Genomic DNA, 21,005 nt, shown 5'->3' with positions numbered 1-21,005 from the left:
AGAGCCAACCATAGCTCAAATAAACACTGAATTCTTTTCCCTCCTCCATACCTATCTTTCTTTACTCCTTCATTTTTCTCTGTATAGACTATTCCTCCCAACTTTTCAAATTCTCACCTACTAAAATCCTACCCCTGAAAGGTTCACCTCGAACATCAACCATCTTCTTCAGGACAACTTTACTATTTAAAACCAAGACAATGTATTTTATCTTTCATGTACCTCTCAGAATATTTTCTTTGTATTGTGATTACTTTAATTATACATGTCCTTATTCGACCCAGTTTTAAAACTTCTTGAAGGTAAGGACTGCGTCTTGTTTGTCTGTATCCTCCACAGTAAGAGTTAACACAAATCCTACATGTTGGTGCTTAATACATTATTTAATTTACTCAAAGAATCTCTAGGATTTCTTTAAATATTCATATTTTATTCATTTAGGAGAGGATGATGGGATTTTGCATTTGTTTTTTACATCTAGCTTTCTCCTGTCTATAACCATTTTATTAAAGTTTTTCTTGCCTTTTACTTTCTCCATGAAAAAAATGTTTCAGGAGAAAGTTAATCACATTGGCCAATAATCTGTTTATTCTAATAGCCCAAAGAGAGAAGTAGTCTCGGATTGCCAGGGAGAAAATGGGTCAGATAATTCTCTTCTGGAGAATGATGAGAAGCATAAACTGGGAAAGAAACTTGTGAATGGCCCTCCTCAGATTAACTACTCAATGATTCATTAAAACAGAACTCATGCCTTGGCAAGCTAAAAGAAAAAATGATTTATGTGAAAATTGTGACTTCTAGGTTATTTCCATTTGCATTTCATCAGTTTGCAAAATCCTCCCCATTACTATGGTGATGATGCATTCTTAACGTAGAATGTGCCATTAACAGGAGCTGATTTATGCCACATCACTTGTAATGTTGATAATCAAACTTTATTATTTAGGATTTCAAATATAATTGAAAATAAACTTTATAGCTTGCTATTATTTACTTAAATAAATTTGCCAAATATTGGATCTTTCTAGTATGTTTTTTAAAGTTATATATTTTTAGATAAAACACTTCCTATATGCCAAAATTCTTAGCATCTGTACAAGATGGTTGCTACCTTGAGTCTTACATAACTCCCTAACCTCACTTCTTGTGACTTCCTGCCTTTTTCCCTGTTCTCTAGTTGGTAAGTCAAACGTGGTTTTTCTGAAAATACCACACTGTTGCACCTTATTGTCCTCCCACCTTAATGTCTTCCCACCTTTCTCACCTGGATGCTTCTTATTCAACCTTCAAAACCCAATTCAAGTCTCATCCCCAAATAGTAAGTCTGCCTTGGAGCCCCAGCCAATATGATGAACTACATTTATTTTTGCCCCTTATGTCTTCTATCTTAGCTCTTACTATCACTTAATATGTTCTATCATAATTCTCTGCATATTTGTCTTTTACTCCCAATATGGCATAGATTTTGCTCAAGGAAAGCCATAACTTGCTTGGCTTTATTTCCCATTTCCTAAAAGAGTGCCATTCTCCACATAGGTCTTCCTATGTTTTTTAACTGTCCAAAAGCTCTCAAACAGATTTAGATTACCACCTGGTATATTCATCTTTCAAGAGACATCAAAACTGATGTGGTTAAAACTTTATGTAAGTAATAGAATTTCACTACAAGAATATGTCTTCAAATTTAGAAAATATCTGACTTATATGAATGAGAAATACAATTTTTGTTCCCTTCTATTAATAATATAATTTTCAGGTATAAGTTTCTTCAAGTAATAAAACAATAATTTATAACTTTTTAGATAATTATAGATTCACAAAAATGGTAAGAAATATAGAGAAATCTGTATATCTTTCACTTATTTTCCCCTAGGAGGTCTTCCTTCAATTGGCATTTAATTTTGCATCAAAATATACAAATATAGAATGCTAAGTCATTAGCCCAACAACCATCAAGTAAAATTCTGGTTCTCTTTTTCAAAAATACTTTCATGAACAAACTTGATCATCCTTACCAAAGAACAGAGAACACTGGAGAGATTCTTTATTTAAAAAAATTGACAAGTCCTCTACACTTGAGCCCCTCAGAAAGTTACTTTCACATTAACAGATGTTTATCATAGAGACAGTCCTTGTTCATTACCACAAAATTATCAGATTATACTTTACTAACATACCCAAAAATTTCTTTTCAGAATTTGAAAAAACCTTAAATCATCTAGGTCTTCCCACTTTCTATTTTGAAGCATAGTGAACTTTTTCCACACTAGTCTTAACTGGTTGCAGAGTTGGTTAATTGATGGATGAATTCTTTGAATACTGAATTCCCAATCTGGGCAAAGCAGAAAAACCTAGGGGTTTCCAAACTAAATATGATAAATCCTGTGCGGTGCACTCTCAAAAATGATTGGTCAAGGACTGAGGAACATTTGTAACACGTTCTTCCTTTCGTCACCTTCAAAAATCCTACTTTAATCTTTGCTAAAACCATCCTTCAAACTTTTCATCCTAACAGTTTTTGGTCACAAAAGCATACATAGGGAACAGCTAGCAATTTCCTGACAATGCTTTTTTCTTAGGCAAAATAAATACCGGCCTAAATATTTCGCCCAAGATTTCAACCTCTTGCCTTGCTCTGTGTCTTCTCTCTGTGACATAAAGTACGTTAGATTCCCTTCTCTGATATTTAGACATTTTCCTCTGTGGCATGCCTATTAAAGACTGTTATCTCGATGCATCATTTTGTCAGATGGTTTTCCAACAGGATTCCCTTGGGAGAGTGGGAAGGAGTGGGGAGATGTGATAGAGAGGCAAACAGACATGGAGGGCAAAACAGTCTGAAAGCCAAAAGCTCAGGTGTTGGATCCATCATTATTGGCCTGTCACTTTATTTTTTATTTTTTTAAAAGATTTTATTTATTTATTTGACAGACAAAGATCACAAGTAGGCAGAGAGGCAGGCAGAGAGAGTGGGGGGGGGCGGGGAGCAGGCTCATTGCTGAGCAGAGAGCCCAATATGGGGGTCAATCCCATGACCCTGGGATCATGACCTGAGCCAAAGGCAGATGCTTTAACCCACTGAGCCACCCAGGCACCCCTGGCCTCTGTCACTTTAACATCTTATGTGTGAATTAGACAATCTCATGTCCTGTTTTTCATCTGTAATTAAGAAGAGCAATGCCTTCTTAGAGGACTGTTGTGAAAATTAAATAAACTACAAGAAAGCTTTTTTAAAAAAATATTTTATTTATTTATTTGACAGGCAGAGATCACAAATAGGCAGAGAGGCAGGCAGAGAGGGTGGGGGGGGAAGCAGGCTCCCTGCTGAGCAGAGAGCCCGATGCGGGGCTTGATCCCAGGACCTTGGGACCATGACCCGAGCTGAAGTCAGAGGCTTTAAACCACTGAGCCACCCAGGTGGCCCCAAGAAAGTATTTTTAAAAATGCAAATAAACAGGGCGCCTGGGTGGCTCAGTGAGTTAAGCCGCTGCCTTCGGCTCAGGTCATGATCTCAGGGTCCTGGGATCGAGTCCCGCATAGGGGTCTGTGCTCATCAGGGAGCCTGCTTCCCTCTCTCTCTCTGCCTGCCTCTCTGTCTACTTGTGATCTCTGTCTGTCAAATAAATAAATAAAATCTTTAAAAAAAAATGCAAATAAACAGATGTATTTGTTTGTACCTTAAATGTAAAATATTGAATCCTTTCCCTATAGTTACCTATAGACCTTGCTTTTAGATGCACCAACCAAAACATGTGTATTAGGGAAAAAGGTTCTCTTTTCTATCAATTACAAATCCCTCAGTTTTCAATTCTTTCTAGGGGAAAAAAAAAAAAAGCCTTTGTAAATGCTGATGGATATTGGATATTCTCCCAACCCAAAGTAGTGATTTTGTTAATTTAAAGACAGTGTGGATGTTGGGATTAGTCTCTCTGTATCACAGAATGTCAACACATTTTCCAAAACTGAATTTATCAGTTAAATGTAGCCAAGAGATTTAGTTTATCTAAGTGTCCTACAAAGCAGAAATAGTTTACCACTGTTTTTACAGATTGAGGCAAATCTGACATATTATTGACATATGCTATGGATTTAATACCATAGTACAGATGTGTGCTCTGATAAGTTTTTGTGAAATCTAGGCTAAGATAGAGTTGTTTCAATATTTATGGGGTTGAAAATGCAGAGTTAGCAAAGGAAGCATTTTAATTAAAACAATATTTTTCCTTATATGTTCAGAGTAAAATATAAGGGAATTCTTTTAAAGACATTACAGTTTCAATATAGTTGTTGGGTTTTTAGGCACACCAAAAGAGATTTGGGTTTTTTTCCAATTTTTAATTTTTAAAAAAATTTTTTAAAGTTTTTTTTTTTTTTGAGAGAGAGAAAAAAATGCATGGGGGGAGGAAAGGGGCAGAGGGAGAAGAGAAAGAGAATCTCAAGCAGACTCCCTACTGAGTACAGAGCCTGAAACAGGGCTTGATCTCACCACCCTGAGATCATGACCTGAGTGGAAATCAAGAGTCGTTTGCTTAACTGACTGAGCCATCCAGGTGCCCCCAGTTTTTTAAATCTACTAATTTTAGAACTATCATAAATTAAAACTCAATAGTTCTGATTTTTTCTTTCACCTAAATGTATGTGACCCCTTATCTTTTTTTTTTTTTTAATTGTATGTTTTAGGTATCCTAGAGATAACTTCAGTGGAAATTGGAGTCGTTGCCGTCAAAGCCATTAACAGCAACTATTATTTAGCCATGAACAAGAAGGGGAAACTCTATGGCTCAGTAAGTATTCTGCCTTAGTTTTCCAAGTCCACTGCAGTAAATCATTACCACAGTTTTGGAATGCTTCCCTCAGACATTGAAGAGCTTTGTTATCATTCTATTGCTAGTGAATAGAGCCACGGCAGGCTGGTCACCAGAGTTTCGAGGGCTGGCAAAGCAGCTCTTGCAATTCTGTAATTTCCTCTGTTGTTCACCCATCAGTCTACCACACAGGCTGTTGCTGGCATTCGTCAGTCAATACTCTGAACTGTTAATGGGTCAGGCTCTCACGGAAGCATCTGGTCAGATTGGCACGGGTGCTACAGACAAGTTGGAGAAGAATCTTTGAAAACAAAGATCTTAAGTTGAGTAGGAAACCATACACTGTGTGTGTTTTAAAGCTGAAGATAAAACAGGGGCTTGGTATTTTGTATTCTGCTAAAAGATGAGATGGGGAGACAGATTAAGAAATTCACTATTTGCATGCCTTCAATCAACTCCATAATTTTATTCACCTAGACAGTAGTCATTAATTCCCTGATGTAGCTGGTATCCAGCCCATGATTAGGGTACATACACCTCTGTGTTTCTGAGCAAGTATTAAGGAATATCACTTCAAAATGTGTAAGTAACCTTATTTTGTTGATTAGCATAAGAACAATTGCACTGCCTACCCAGAGCCAGTGGCTCCCAAACTCAATCACAATCATTGGGAAGATTAAAACACACTTCTAGATTTTTTGATATATTAAAGCTGTCCCAAGATCTAAGAATTTGCAATTCTAACAAGGTTCCAGGTGTTCCTGATGCAACAATTTGATAACGCAACTTAAGGACCACTGGTCTGATTATAGAATAGTCTTATATTTCATTTGGTCTACTCATAACTGGGGAGTTAGGCACACACACTGTGGGCCACTCCCTTTCTCTAGGTTAACTGCCTTTTGCATGGCAGGGTGAGGGAGGTGGTTAAAGGAATTTAAGATTTTTCCATTATGTGCAGTTCTGCTCCTAAGCCTAGAAGAGTAATGGGCCATTTTAAAAAGTGGTACCATTTAGGGGTTCATAGCATAATCACTTTTGAGGCATTTATTATTTATTTTCTTGAATGAACATGACTGAGTCCCTCCTTAATCTAACTATTATAAGAATCACTGGGGAAGGACCAGGTTTATGCTCTTTGCAGAGATACTAAAACACTAAGTCAAAACTTAAGCTTTACAGTAAAGCCAGATACATGAATTTAGATTGAGAGAAAAAAAAGGTAAACAATTTTAATTGCAATAAAAGATTGAAATAACTTTCAGTTGATAAAGTATACCTCTTTAAAAAGGTAACCTCAGAGAGAAATGGAGCATTCTTAAATGAACAGTGTCATAAAAATACTTAATAACCTTTTTCTTCTATCCCAACACACTTCACATACTGTGCCTACGCTTCCTACTGAACTCTAAGACGTATGAGTTGTTTCATCCCATTTCTGTATCTAAAGTAGATACCCATTGCTTTCTATCATAGCACCCCCATGCAGTTATCTGCAATGAGATTTATCAGAAATTCTCTCATGAATGTGCTTATTGTTGACAGTCTTCCCCCAATATATTGTGAACTTAAATTGGACAGGGGCTGCCTTGTCCCACAATATACCCTCAGCACTCAGATCCATCCAGAACAGACCCCCAAGACCTTTTCTTTTCTTTTGACTTTCATGCTGATGATTCGCCTAAATGCTATAAACACGTAGATCCCTAGGTCCCTCCTCCAGAGATTCTGATAAATTTGAGCTAAGGTGTAAATATTTAAAAAACAACTGAGATTAGGAGTCTGCTAGAGGTGTACCTCACTTTGAGACATTATTCTAGGGGCACCTGGGTGGTTCAGTCAACTGAGCAAATGACTCCTGGCTTCAAGTCAGGTCACAGTCTCAGGGTACTGAGTTCAAGCCTGGCATCAGGCTCTACACTCAGTGGGAATCTTTTTGAGTCTCCCGCACACATGCTCTTGCTTTCTCTTTCAAATAAACAAATCTTAATTGCTCTATAAATTTATTTTGGGGAGAGAAAAATAAGTATCTACTGCTGCTTTTCTGTACACAGCTCTGCTGCAAATATAAAATCATTTCAAATAACCCCAATTCTCCCAGTCTCTAAACTGCATCCCTTTTATTAGAATGAATATAATTATTCACATAAAAAATCATCTCTGTTTCGAAGCCATATAGGTTTAGACAAACTATGTTTGTGATGGTTCTGATAATGTTCAAAATGATGATCTAGTTCATAGAAACCCAGACACTTAAAAATACAGATATTTAGGAATTGAGAATTTAGTTAAAAAAAAAATTAAATCCCAAGGTGAGAAAAACTATTTGAACTGCCCAGGAGAGGCCAACTTAAAGATCCCTACAATACCTTTGGTTTGGATCGGGAAACGTAGAACCAGAAGAGCAAAAGCCCCTATTCCTTAGCTTCTTATCTGCTTTAGTGTGGATCTAAGAGAAGAAGGACATTTCTAAAGGCAGAGTTTTGAGATTGGTGGTTACTCTTCATCAGTAATTCAGAGTGAGATACTGGATTTATGGAATGAAGGCAACATGAATTCTTGTCCCAAAGATCCTCTTAAAAACACATGGCCACTTGAAACAAAGCCAAAGGACTATGGCTATAGAGTGGAATTTCCCAGGATCAAAGTCTTAGGTTTATACAATGAAGGTAGTGATAGTCACCGTGTTTGTAATTTCTTTGATATGGTAATTCACAAAGTGAGGAATTCCATGTCCTAGTTTTCAATTACTTCTAGACCTAAGAGTAAATCTATTAAAATTCCAAGTTATGGAAAATTATATATTATCTACAAAATAGAGAAATCTAGTATTTGTAAAATAGGAAGACATACCCCCACCCCTCCCTGGTCTCTTGGTTATCTCGAATGATTATGATTTTGCTGTAAGGTCTGTTTTCTTGTCTATATGGGTGTATTTATTATGGATTTATAGGTAAAGTTTGCAAACCTGATAAGCCCAAGTTTTTTCTGTAATTCTGTTTTTCCCATGAGAACCCTAGTCATTACTCAGGGAAAAAAAAAAGGGGGGGATTATAAGACTATTCTTTGTCATTGACTCATCATAAATACTGTTAGAGAAACGTCTGCTTCTTAATAATCATTCTAGGCACTTAAGGCATGTCATAGTCAAAACACAACAGCTTCTTAAAAGGGCCCTAACATGTGGTTATGATGATCAATTAAAATGAATCATGAGCCTTCAAACACAGATTCTGTTCTGTGGTTGTGAGTTTTACTCTTCTATTGTTGACATGGTGCATTAAATACATAACCAGTGTACAAATGGCAACAGCAAACAAAACTCTTGAATTGGAGTTCTCTGGATGGTGTATGTCAAATGGAAGTAAGTATCATCATCACAGAAATAAAAGATTTTATTTTTCTCTTGCAGAAAGAATTTAACAATGACTGTAAGCTGAAGGAGAGGATAGAGGAAAATGGATACAATACATATGCGTCCTTTAACTGGCAGCACAATGGGAGGCAAATGTACGTGGCATTGAATGGAAAAGGAGCTCCTAGGAGAGGACAGAAAACACGAAGGAAAAACACCTCAGCTCATTTTCTTCCAATGGTGGTACATTCATAGAGGAAGGCAATGTTTGTGGATGCAGCAGAACCAAAGGTTCTTTTGCCAGGACTAGTTGGTATTCTTCACGAAGACAGTAGCTCAAAAGGCAGAGACACATTGCAGATGTCTGCTCGCTTGAAAGAAAGGAAGTCTTTGAAGGTTTTGTACTCACTGCTGACATAGGATGTTCTTTTAATTAGTTCTGTGTCATGCCTTATAACCGAGATAATAGGCAGATTAAATGGGATGGAAGTTACTCCTAAGCGAACAACATTGTATGTTGGCTGGGTTTTTGGTGAAGTTTTTGTTTCTGTTGTTTTTTAACCTCTGAGATAGAACTGAAAGGACATGGAACAATCTGTTGAATGATCTTCGGGAAAGTTATTTATGGAATACGAACTCATATCAAAGACTTTCATTGCTCATGCAAGCCTAACGATTCAATGAGCAGTCAGACACGCAAGCATTTACTGGAAAGCACTTGGGTCACGTCATATGCACAACCAAAGGCGCTTTGGGCATGGCATCATGGAAGAGTTGGATAAGATTTTAAAAATGTAAACATGTTAGTGTAAAACTGTTCTAACAAAACAAATAGTATGGTATGCTTGTGCATTCTGCCTTCATCCCTTTCTATTTCGTTCTAAGTTATTTATTTAATAGGATGTTAAATATCTTTTGGGGTTTTAAAGAGTATCCTCAGCAGCTGCCCTCTGATTTACCTTTTCTTTTTCTTCAGCACACCACATGCATGTTCATGACAAAGTGTTCTTAAAACTTGGCAAACACTTCAAGAATAGGAGAGGAGATAGGGAAGCAGGGTGAGAGCCCCATGTGCTATGAGTTAACTTAATATCACTTCTGCAATAAGAACCATCAACAATAAATATGACAGTGTCGTGGCACAGCTTGATGAGAGATATCTGCCATCATTTAAAAACATCTATCACTCCTAAGGCTTCCTTTCATAAGAAATAGACCAGAAGGCCAAAGTCTTCTCTTTCAATACACCAATGGGGCTCCAAGAAGGAAAATTATTATAAATAAATTTTAGTAGCCCAGCCTCATTATTTACCAACGATTTTTTGCCATGTGTCATGGTGGTTAGTGATGAAGAGGCTATCTGCATATATAAGATCCCTTTATAAGTCCCACATAGTGCATCTCCCCCAAAGGAATTATCAAGGAATTTGAAGTGTAACTCTCCCAGGGGCTTAAACTGAGCAACTATATCCTGGTATATGTGTAACCATATACTGAAACCTGTTCGAGCTGTATGATCTAGTCTTTACAAAACCAAATAAAACTTATTTCTTGTCAATTTAAAGAGCTTTGGAAGACTCCATCATGTAATCATATCAAAATTCATTTTGTTAGAGCAGGTATAGAAAACAATACATAGGAGTATACCAGTCATCATCACATTGTATTCCAGTAAATAAATACATAAGCCTTATTTGCAGTGTCTGTAGTGATTTTTTTTAAAAAAGTGTAGAAAAATACTACTTGTTTTAAATACTTTAAGTGATAACTATAAGATTATATTGATGCTGCAGTTTTATCTTCATATTTCTTGTTTTGAAAAGGTCTGTTTATTTTTATTGTTTGGACACAGTATTTTGGTACAAGGGAAACACTCAGTACATGTGTCTTTTTACTAAAGCTTAACCTCTAGAAAGGCTGGTGTTTTGTGATCCTCTCTTATAACTTAATTGTGTCAATGCTTAACCAGCACTTCCAGTTAATCTGTTATTTAAGAATTAGTTTTATTAAGAAACTTAACATAAAGTCATCCCATAAAAGGTCTTATTTTTTTCATTCCTTAAAAGAGTCGGGATTTCAAAAGGTATGCATTTGAGGCAGAGAGTTTTGGGCACATGACTAAAGCTGCATTTCATAGCACTTGGCTTCCAACTTGCTTCTTAACAAATCAGATTCTAAAAATGTTTAATTTTTGTGGTTGGAATCTGTATGTGAAAACATAATTGGTAACTGAGTCTGAGACCTATAATGTAATGTATTGCTATCAGAACTAGATTATCTTTGCTCTTTTATTCTAAAATAATAATTGCACCTGACACATGAACACAGACCACCCAAAACCAAAATTAAACGTTTGGTGAGACAAATACAGGATTAGATGACTGCACGAACAGCAAATAGGACACAAACTGGATTCATATTTCACATAGCCACTTAGATTACCAAGGAGACTATGTGTAAACAGACATCATTATCGGACTCCAAACACTAAAACAGCTTCTAGCAAAATATATCAAAGCTTACAGAAGCCGAAAATAGAAAACATCTCCCTCATCTCCCTTACCCTAACACCACACACACACACACACACACACGCACACACACGGACAAACAGTTTGGTAAGGAGAATGGAGATTCTCCTGTATTTAAAAATGGCATCTTTGCTTGATATTGAGGTAGAATTCTGGTCCCCTTTGCAGCTGGTTTGTGCTAATGAAGAAAAAGCACTTCCAGCCCTGAATATTGTATGTTTAAAAAAAAAAAAATCATCATGATTTTGGGAGCTCAACCTCTGTGGGAAGTGTGGTCCCTGGCCACGATGTCAAGATGAGTCAGCCACAAATGTGTGCCCATCTGAGTGTTGGTTCTGAGGAGACGCCTCATAAAGATATAGAACCCCTCCCTCCTCCTACCTCCCAAAAGGCTGAACAGTGTATAGTATGTTACATTTAAATAAATCAATAAAAATGCTGGGAAAAGAAAAAAAATATATTGTCCTGGTTTGTTTTATTAGCCTATACCGAACTCTACCTGCTAACAAAAAGAGAAATTCAAGTGTTCTGTGCGTGGCAGGATGTGGTGAAATGCCCCACAGTCCCAAACAACAACAAAAGAAAAAAAAAAATCATTCAAACATTTGAGAGTTTTCTTTAATGTTTTACATGTGTGAGTCAGCTATCCTTACTCTAATAACAACCAAATGCTTTAGATTTTTCCTAAGTATTCAGGTCCACCTAGTTTACACAGTGGATAAAGAAGGATGAATTGAAAACAAGGATGGCTTGTGAAACAATGAAAGACTTTTGGAGGAAAGCCAGGAGGTTGCAAACTCTGATTTCAAGGGGAGAGAGTAAGCCAATGAATTTGATTTAAAAAGTAGAGAGAGAAAACTATATAATTATGCAAGCTGGGTCCAGAGCACAAGCAAGGTTATGGACACTATCTAAATTGATCAGCATTAATGCTGCACAATTCCAATAATTTGGATGTTGTTAATTCAGGATTTATGATTACTCAGCAAAAAAAGAAAAAAAAAATTACCTTGTCCTTATCAGTGAAGGCTCTAGCTGGTCCAAACTTTGTTTAAATAAAAATATCTGTAGGAAACCATGAAATACTTACAATACCTATTGCTTTAGAAGTAACCCATGTATGGGGCGCCTGGGCGCCTGGGTGGCTCAGTGGGTTAAAGCCTCTGCCTTCGGCTCAGGTCATGATCCCAGGGTCCTGGGATTGAGCCCCGCATCGGGCTCTCTGCTCAGCAGGGAGCCTGCTTCCTCCTCTCTCTCTGCCTGCCTCTCTGTCTACTTGTGATCTCTTCTGTCAAATAAATAAATAAAATCTTAAAAAAAAAAAAAGAAGTAACCCATGTAATACAAACAAATACCGTGTTGATTAAGAATTCTTGTCCGTTTCACTTGACAGGACTTTGCAACTTAAACAAAGCAGTTAAGAAAAAAAGAGGAGCATTTTGGAAGGATACTGGAAAGAAATGTGCAGGTCTGAGTTCCATCAGAACCAGGACACAAAGCGACTAAACTCTGTACTCATTTCCTCTTACCTCTGACTGGCTTTATTTGCTAGGCTACTGGTTGCCACCAATTTACATTTTTCCAACTCTTAAAACCCAAAACCTCTTCTTCTGAAGATCCCCAAATGGAAACATCTTAGGTATTACTATTATTGGCCAGGACTGGATAGCACCCCAACCTCCAGAGCAAATAGTCTGACAAGGCATAGGGATGTCGGGATTGGCCAGGTTTGGGTCATGTGATCAGAGAGCTGCAAGGTGCAGGTTTTGGCAGCCCACATAATTGGAAGAAATGAAGAACAGGGTACCAAGGGAAGGGCGGTGCTGGACAGAGGCAAAAACAAAAAAGGCTCTTAGTTACACCTTGTTTAAATGAGACCAATGACACAAACATATACCATTTTCCAGAACACGTATCATTTAATCTTATATTTTTCATTAATTCTAATTGGCCTTCATATAATTTGTTCAAACTGGAGACATTTCAAGATGTTTTTCTTTTATGTGTTGGTTTTTTTTATGACAGAAAGACTACATTTGTTTTGTTTTGTTTTGTTTTGAAGCCAAGAGAAGGGCCCCGAATATAGTCAGAATCACTATAATTCTGCAAACTTTAAAGAATAACAATTGAGATGAATGCAATTTTTCACTAAATCAAAAGGTAATCCTACTATATATCAACCTCTACCATAATGACGTCAAAAGTATTTCTTTACCTCAAAAGTATGTACCAGTATTTTCAAGTTAATCAACACATAGAAAAAACCTGCAACTCAAATGCCATTCATTTTTTTAATGTAGAATAAAAAAGAAAAAAAACCCTGTTTTATGTCTTCTACTATGCCTTGTATGCATTCACTATATGACAAAAGAAAACTTCATAACATGCATTTCTGTCTTTTGCTGATTAACACCTTTACAAACACCACATCTTAGTTAAAATGGAATAATCATGATCAAACTAATGAGATCAAAGGAATTGGTTTCATTCCTAAGTGGCTCCTAATGAATATTTCCATGTGGCTGCTCCATGATATCAGCGAAGGGCAACAATTCAACACTCAAAGAGAAAAGCCATATGTCAACCATATATGCATGTGGCATGTATTATCTTACACATTTTTATTATCCTCTACAAAAGAGCCTATGTTCATGTTTTAATATAGGCAATTGCATCCTCTAGAGATGAGCACAGCAAATGAAGAATCAAAACATCCCATGTTCCTCATTACAACTGTAAATTGAACATATGCCTTCATACAACTTAGGCAGTGACCCCAGCTGTAGAATAACCAACTACAGTGAGGTCTTAACCCTCCTAAAGTTTGTTTTTAATTACCTTATACACATCGTAAATGACTAAATAATCTTATAATTTTCTAAATTAGTTATCATTTCTGTGCTCAATTTAAGCTGCTGACAATGCAAATATTCCCAGGTCTTTCAAGGAGAGTAAATTAAAATCAGTGTTTCATAGGTATTATAAATCAAAAAAAGACTGCCTTTTATGGTTACGGGAGGCATTTGGGTTAGAGGTCGCTTATCAATTCAATTCAACAGTAAAAATATTTTAACATCTGGTATTTAACTGCCAGAATTTTCCATACCCATTGTTTTCAGCGATATGATGAATATTTTCAGACATTAACAATATTTAAGCCAATATCTGTGAAACTGATATAAGAAAAAAATCTGGTTTTTAGTGAGCTTTCCAACTAACAAAAGAAAAACACTGAAAAATGACATTGCAAATAAGTTACAAACAATATCTTATTTGTTTCCCTGATATATTGATAGTAAGTATAAAATGCATTTTATAATGCAAGCTTAACCTCATACAGGAAACAAATGAAATTTAATAGGGTTTTTAATAGGATTTTTAAAGTCAGATTGGACAATTTCCCTCTTCATCCTACCCTAGGAGAAAGTTCTGCACTCCATCCTCTAAAATCTCCTAAGAAATAGTGAAATCACCACGTTATCAACCATGTTTTCTCTTTTTCCTCATTCTTAACTCCAGGTGATAGTAAATAGCTATGTGAAATCTATTTCCTTATTAAACTCACAAGAAGATAGATTTTATTTAGACCCATACCTGCCTTCAATTACTTCAAATGAGTAAAAGACTCCATAGTAATGTTAGTAAAGGTTGTTGGAGGCATCTAATATTGGGTACCTGGAACTGTTATTTTCGCTTTTCTGATTTTATTTATTGTTTCATTTCTATTTCTCTCTATGGTTAGAAATATTCCCTAGTGATAAAATTTGTGCTTCCTAATCATTGAAATCATTCACTCTTACTTTCGAGAAAAAAGAAAACCAAAATTGAAACATAAGACCTGTTAGGGGTTGTAGTCCAACAGCCCCCAACATTTTAGAATGTAGACTTATTAAGAAATAAGGCCTTGGGGTGCCTGGGTGGCTCAGTCGTTAAGCATCTACCTTCCACTCAGGTCATGATCTCAGGCTCCTGGGATCAAGTCCCGCATCAGGCTCCCTGCTCAGCGGAAAGTCTGTTTCTCCCTCTGCCTTTCCCCCCTGCTTATGTTCCTTCACTCGCTGTGTCTCTCTCTGTCAAATAAATAAATAAAATCTTCTTTAAAAATTTTTAAAAAGGAAATACAGCCTTTGCAGATGTAATTAGTTAAGACCAAGTTAAACCAGAGTGGACCCCTAGTCTAGCATGACTTGTGTCCTGATAAAAATAGGAAACTCGGACACAGACATGCACACAGGGAGAACACCATATGAACACAAAGACTGAGACTGGGGTGAGGAATTTGCAAGCTAAGCAACAACAATGATCACCAGCAAACCATCAAAAGCTCTTCACTCACAGTCCTCAGAAGGAACCAACCCTGCCAATACCTTCATTTCAGACTTCTAGCCTTCTGTACAATGAGACCATGAAATTCTGTTGCTTAATGCACCCAGTTTGTGGTATTTTGTTATGGGAGCCCTGGGAAACTAATAGACAGTCTGTAATGTAAGTCCCACAGAACTCCCAGGAGGATGTCTGACACACCTGGAATCATAATGCTTTCATGTGAATACACAGAACTGTTTGACACCAAGCATCATATCAAACCACCTTAACCAACTCCTAAGCCACGGCGGCACTGCAAAGTCTAACGCATGGTTTTGCTCAATAAATCTTTACTTAACCTATAGATGAAATATCCCCACAATGTCACACTTTTCCCCCAAATTTTGCAGTTTGCTCAATGCCCCAAATATGATAGATTCAAAAAACGACACTTGACCAAAGTCTCAAAATGCTAGTCAGATGAAACTGATGGAAGCCAGAAAACTTAGTGAGTTCACTCTCCCAAGTAAACTTAGTGAGGAACAGATATACTTTCGGGAGTTCTGATATTTTTAAATCTTGACCTTTGTTGTTTACTAGAAGAACAACAAAATACAATCAAGTTCGGACATACAAATATAAATCTACATATGGTAGCCCCCATTAATTCCTGAAGATTTATGGCAATTTTAGGAATTAACATCTCATATGTGAAATATTTATAATTAGACTATAAAAGAGACAGGACTTAATGGAATTGGCTAATATATTGAAATTTACACATCTAATGAATATTGCCCACTTTAGAGACATTAGGAGACCATATTTATATTAATAATATTCTTCATCTTAAAATCAGATGTTCTCAATTCCTACCTCCTTTCAAGGGCATGAGCTGATGCAAGTGACTTTCTGTTCTGTCCCATCCACAGCGGTTTACACCAGAGATAAGTACCTGTGCTCACACTCATTTACAATCCTAGCTTCCATCTTTGTAGTCTTAATTTTCCCAGTAGAATTACACAATTAGCTTTTGAGTCCAAATATATTACTGAATCAGTTCCTATGATCCCACAGTAGTTCAACCACCCCCCTTCTCCAAAAACCTTAGTAAATCCATCCGGAACCAACAATGTATAAACGAGGAAATATTTGTGTTAAGTACCCAAAACTACAAGGATCTTTTGTAAATATAGTCGCATTTGCCAAACCGTTTCTCCTAATTTGTTTATTCCTCCTCCTTTGATCATTTACCATCTGAACTTCCATCTTCTTATGTACAACTAGTAATCAAATAAGCAAGAAGTCAGCATCAAAATAGACATCTGCTATGGAAACAAAATGACTCCCAGATAACCCAGTGCTGTCAGTGCTTCATACAACCACAGGAGCATTCAATGTTCAAAGTATCACAGTTTGGTTCCAGGATGCAACGTAGCCCCATCACAGGAAAACTTGTTCAAAATTTGTCTCCTATATCAAATGCAGTAAATCAGTGGACAGGTTGAGCTATCTCGTTCTGCTTTTATGCCCTAATTTTAGAAATGACAAGACCGAGGTTCAGTTTCTTCACTAGAGCTCAATGTGAGGTAAGGAATACAGGTCTCCTAACTCCAAACTCACTGTTCCCTCCATTATATGGACACTTTGCCAAGAAAGAAAGAAAGAAATGAAGACCACACCATTTATAGCCCAATGTATATATTTTGTTTCGGTGTACTTCTAAGGATAATGAAGGTGTTTCCTTTACTGACACATCTCTCTTAATGGAGGTTGTTTGAGAGAAATACATACACTTTTGAATCAGAGAGAGATCATTTTTAATCCTAGCTCTTCCACTCTCTGGCAGTGTAAACTTACAAACGTTATCCCATTTAAGATAAAAATGAATGAACAAAAATGTGAATAATAAGTCCTAACATTTGGGACAGTGGTAAGGATTGAATATTCATATCTGTTAACGGTTTTCTGCAATGACTGGCAAGCAGTAAGTGCTCAATACAAGTTGACTTTCTGCCCTCTCTTTGGTCAATTGCTAATATTTATAGAACATTTCCTAATGTGCTAAAATAATGACTGGGTCACTTTCAAAATCTCCACATTTCTCAAGAAGATTACTTCGTTACACAGATTTCAGGTTTAATTCATGTCTTACTTCTTTCTTCTCCAGAAAACCTTTTTCTGACTATTGACTAGATCATCAGTGTATGTTAAAATCGTGCTTCTCTCTACACTGTTGATTACTGGGCTCTGGGCCAGCTCATGAGGAGGAACTTTGGTTCTGAAGTATAATTTTCTCCCCTGGAAAAAAAAAAAAAGGGCTGAGGCATCAGAATGAAGGAGGCACAGAAAATGTAAAAAGAACATATGCATGGATATAGCTTTCTTACTTCAGATATGGAGATGCATCTCTATGGAAAGTCTGGTTTGAGAACCAAGAGGGATTGATGTTCACTTGGAAGAATAAACACCTTGATCCCAAGGGTTTCTAGTCAAATTCTAGATGCTTTAGTATAGCAATGTTTTAGCAGCTTTTCAGCTTTTTGTCAACAACTAATAGAAAGCCTCACTTTCCTAGAAAGTGAAAGTGATAACTATCCAACCCACAGTGAATAGCAAGTACAAAAAAAAACACACACACATACACACAAAATATTTTTCATATCTCCACTGTGTAGCCACCTGCTTTCTGTTACATGTTTCATCCTTTTGCAAGTAAATTGGGAAAAGAGGGAAACTATGCCTGTCTATCCTCTGTTTCCAAGCAAACTGGTTAGCTTTTAGAATCCTGCATACTTAATGGATGGTATACTGCCCAGGTCCCCTTTTCAGGACCTAGGCACTCATTCCCTAGATGCTAAAGGCAAGTTGTATGCTTCCCCTGGCCCCTGCTGTGGCAGCCACATCCAAAGACCACTCAGCGTCAGGTATAAAAGCCTTGGCCCCTTGCTCAGTTGGGAATTAGGGTCATGCCTTATTTGATGGGTCATCACTGTGGGATCAGCTGAGACATCTGTTGTGACTTCATCTCAGATCAACATTTTCCCCCCTCTGCCTAGAGCTATTTACTTCACCTCTCACAGGTGTTCATTCTGAGAGCACACCCCCATAAACTTCCTACATGCAAATCTCCCATCACAGAGTCTGTTTCCTTTGGACCTAGTTCTAAGACTTCCTATTAAGCATAGTTTGTTTTTAAGGTAGGGACTATTTGATAAAACTGTAGCAAAACAACTAGCCCTTCTTCTGAATGATGGTTGTCTCTGTTTTTAACTCAAATAACATGTGAGTTTAGTAAGTCCACTGGAGAAACCTAAGGATACACACAGAATACTTCCTAGGAATAAACTGATAAGGAAAGCAGCCATTTTTAGGACTGGCTTGGACAGAGTTAACAGCATAAGTGATTAAGAATGGGTTTGCGTATCTAGTTCCAGGATATGAACTACAGGCCCATGGGCACTACGCTATGTGCCAACATCATGCAGAGGCAAAATGGCAGTTGTCTAAATATCCTTCCCTTTTTATTTTATGAAAGAACCAGCTGAGAGAACCTATGATATGATAGATGTAGTTCTGTTGTGGAAAACCTGAAGGTTAGAAAAGTATACTCAGACATTTTTAAAGTCATATTCCTAAATGTTTTCTTACCGGGAAGGTCGGAGAGGGGGAGTCAATATAAAATGAGAGATGTGTAAGTATATGTATTTCACGGTAAGAGAGTTCATTTCAATTTACCATGAGTCCAGAAAGCAAAGGATACTAGTTTCAAAACTAAGAAGTGTTCCAGAGCAGCCCCTCCAAAAACAGTTTCTAAGTATTTGTATTTTTGTGAAGAAAATCACTGATAACAATTCGCTATTATTTTTCCCCAATGTGCTATGTTGAAATTCCATTACAGAGAGCCTCAAACATCATTATCCAGGACAATTCCCTATTATTATGTTGGAAATGGAACTTAATTTTAGGTTTTCAATTCCAAGCCCTAAGTGGGAACTAAATGTCACAGAACAAAATGTCACGCAATGAGATCGGATACTCAAATATGTGACAGTAACCAGATGTTTCCTTAACAATTACCACATAGCAAAACCAGTCAAAGAAATGAGGTACAGTGCTTCTCACAAGTCAGAGGGCTCCCACACTGTTTTGTGGCATGCTGGTATTTGCCAGTTTATATTCTGATGAGCCCACCCTGGATTGCCTCTGAAGAAATACAGAATATAAAATATGGTTATTTCTGTGAGAGACTTTTTTAAAGAAATTTTTCAAAGAAGTCTCAAACAGGGCAACCCATAGTATTGACAATAAAATCCAGGTTCTCATTAAAATAGGAAGTAGACAGAAATAGGTTAATAATCATTCAACTAAAATCCTTATCACGATCATCCCTGCCCTAACACTCTCCCATTAACTGCCTTGCCATTTGTGAGGCATGAAAAGAGGCTAAAAGAAATGGGATTTAGGAGACAGATGTTCAGCTCAGAGATGAAGAAGCAAAACTAGAGCAGACCTAAGAATATGCTGCCCTCCACTTTGGATACTATTTATGTCCAGATCCCGAGACTCAGTCCTTGGACTGGTCTCAACATTAACATGAAATTGCAAGTTTCAGGGAGCGAGAGATTGGTTTTAGGACAGATATCCCTTCAGCCTCTTGATAGACAGTTTTAACACTGTGGGAAAGTGGTGGCCAGTAGTGAAACAAAAGATGAAAAGCAGAAACATTCTTCAAGCCCAATGGAGATAGATACCTAAATGTCCATGAGACAACGGTAAATATTAGTTTACAGGATTTATTAGTTTAATGGATTCGAGAAAATATTTTAATAACCCAAGTCAGAAATTGGATAGAGGGAATACACAGCCTTTTGACATAAAAACAAACTTAGATTAAAATAAATCTTAGAGATAGTCATATGGTATAACAATTTTAACCCAAGAAAACATAAAATCCATTTAATTCACCTTATATGTGCAATGTTTCTTTTCTGGAGGCTGTCAAGGATTACTTAAACTAGTATATTTGTATTAATATGTATTAGTTCAACACCAGACAGGATGACAGTTTTGGAAGTATTTAAGTTCTAAAACATATCCTTGAACAACTTTTTCAAAAACCTCACTCTTCATTGTATCTAAGATATCCCTGGGCAGCTAAAACACAATATAGTGTATGTTGGGTGTTGTTTTTGTTTTCTTATTTATTCTGATCCTGTTAGTAAATCTTAAAATATTAAAGAATACAGTGTCCCTCTTTGTCTACTTTCACAAAAATAATCTTTGATGAAATTTGCATTTGTCTTCAGCAGCCTTGCTATGCAAAATGCAAGAAACAGGTGATTCCATCAATTTGGAGAGAAAAAGGCCAAGATCTTTCCATGATTTCTTGGAAATTTTAACATGGTACACTTGTTTTAACTGCTGAATGGCATTCCATTTTATGAAAATAACATTATTTATTTATTCGTCTATACTCAAACTGATGCACATATAAGGTTGTTTCTAAATTTTTATAACCACTGATACAGTGAAACATCTCATCCAAGTCCCTTGGTGTCCAAGGTCAAAAGGCCTTTTCAGTGTGTAATTAGAGATGGACTCTAGAGTTTTATCACCTTTGAACTTTCCCACATATTGTCCAGTTGCTCTCCAAAAGAAAAACTTTTCATTTTAACATGGTTTATGTTTTCATGTCATTTTAAAGAGATTCTTCCCCCAACTTAATGTTATAAAGCTTTTCTTATAATTTTTCTAAAAGTTTTGAAGATTTTATTCATATTTAGATTTTCAATTCATGTGAAACTTATTTTTTTATAGTGTAGGATATGGATAAAATTTTTTATGGACGGTAATTGGTATCCCTATTTGTTTTTAGGTCCATTCTTGTCATATATATATAGGGTGACCATATACATTTTTTCATCCAAACCAAAAAGCTTTCAAAATTAAAGGGGGAATTGTTACTAATAATGCTCAGTCAAGCATAAGAAAAACTGTCCAGGCAAG

At 36.6% G+C, this 21,005-nt stretch overlaps 1 protein-coding gene across 1 annotated transcript in view; it reads left to right on the top strand.

Annotated features, from left to right (window-relative positions):
• The window catches only part of FGF10 (fibroblast growth factor 10), an 80,678-nt gene extending 71,259 nt beyond the window's left edge, over positions 1 to 9,419 (top strand). The window contains exons 2-3 of the mRNA XM_032851439.1: positions 4,681 to 4,784; positions 8,218 to 9,419. Coding sequence (XP_032707330.1) covers positions 4,681 to 4,784; positions 8,218 to 8,415 — 302 coding nt within the window. The 3' untranslated portion in view covers positions 8,416 to 9,419. The remainder of the gene's footprint in view (positions 1 to 4,680; positions 4,785 to 8,217) is intronic.
• Positions 9,420 to 21,005: the final 11,586 nt, after the last annotated feature.

This window comes from Lontra canadensis, unplaced genomic scaffold, assembly GCF_010015895.1.
Source record: "Lontra canadensis isolate GAN:19392208 unplaced genomic scaffold, GSC_riverotter_1.0 scaffold5, whole genome shotgun sequence".
Classification (NCBI taxonomy): domain Eukaryota; kingdom Metazoa; phylum Chordata; class Mammalia; order Carnivora; family Mustelidae; genus Lontra; species Lontra canadensis.
The sequence above is the reverse complement of the archived record's forward strand: the minus strand, read 5'-3'. Positions and strand labels throughout refer to the sequence as shown.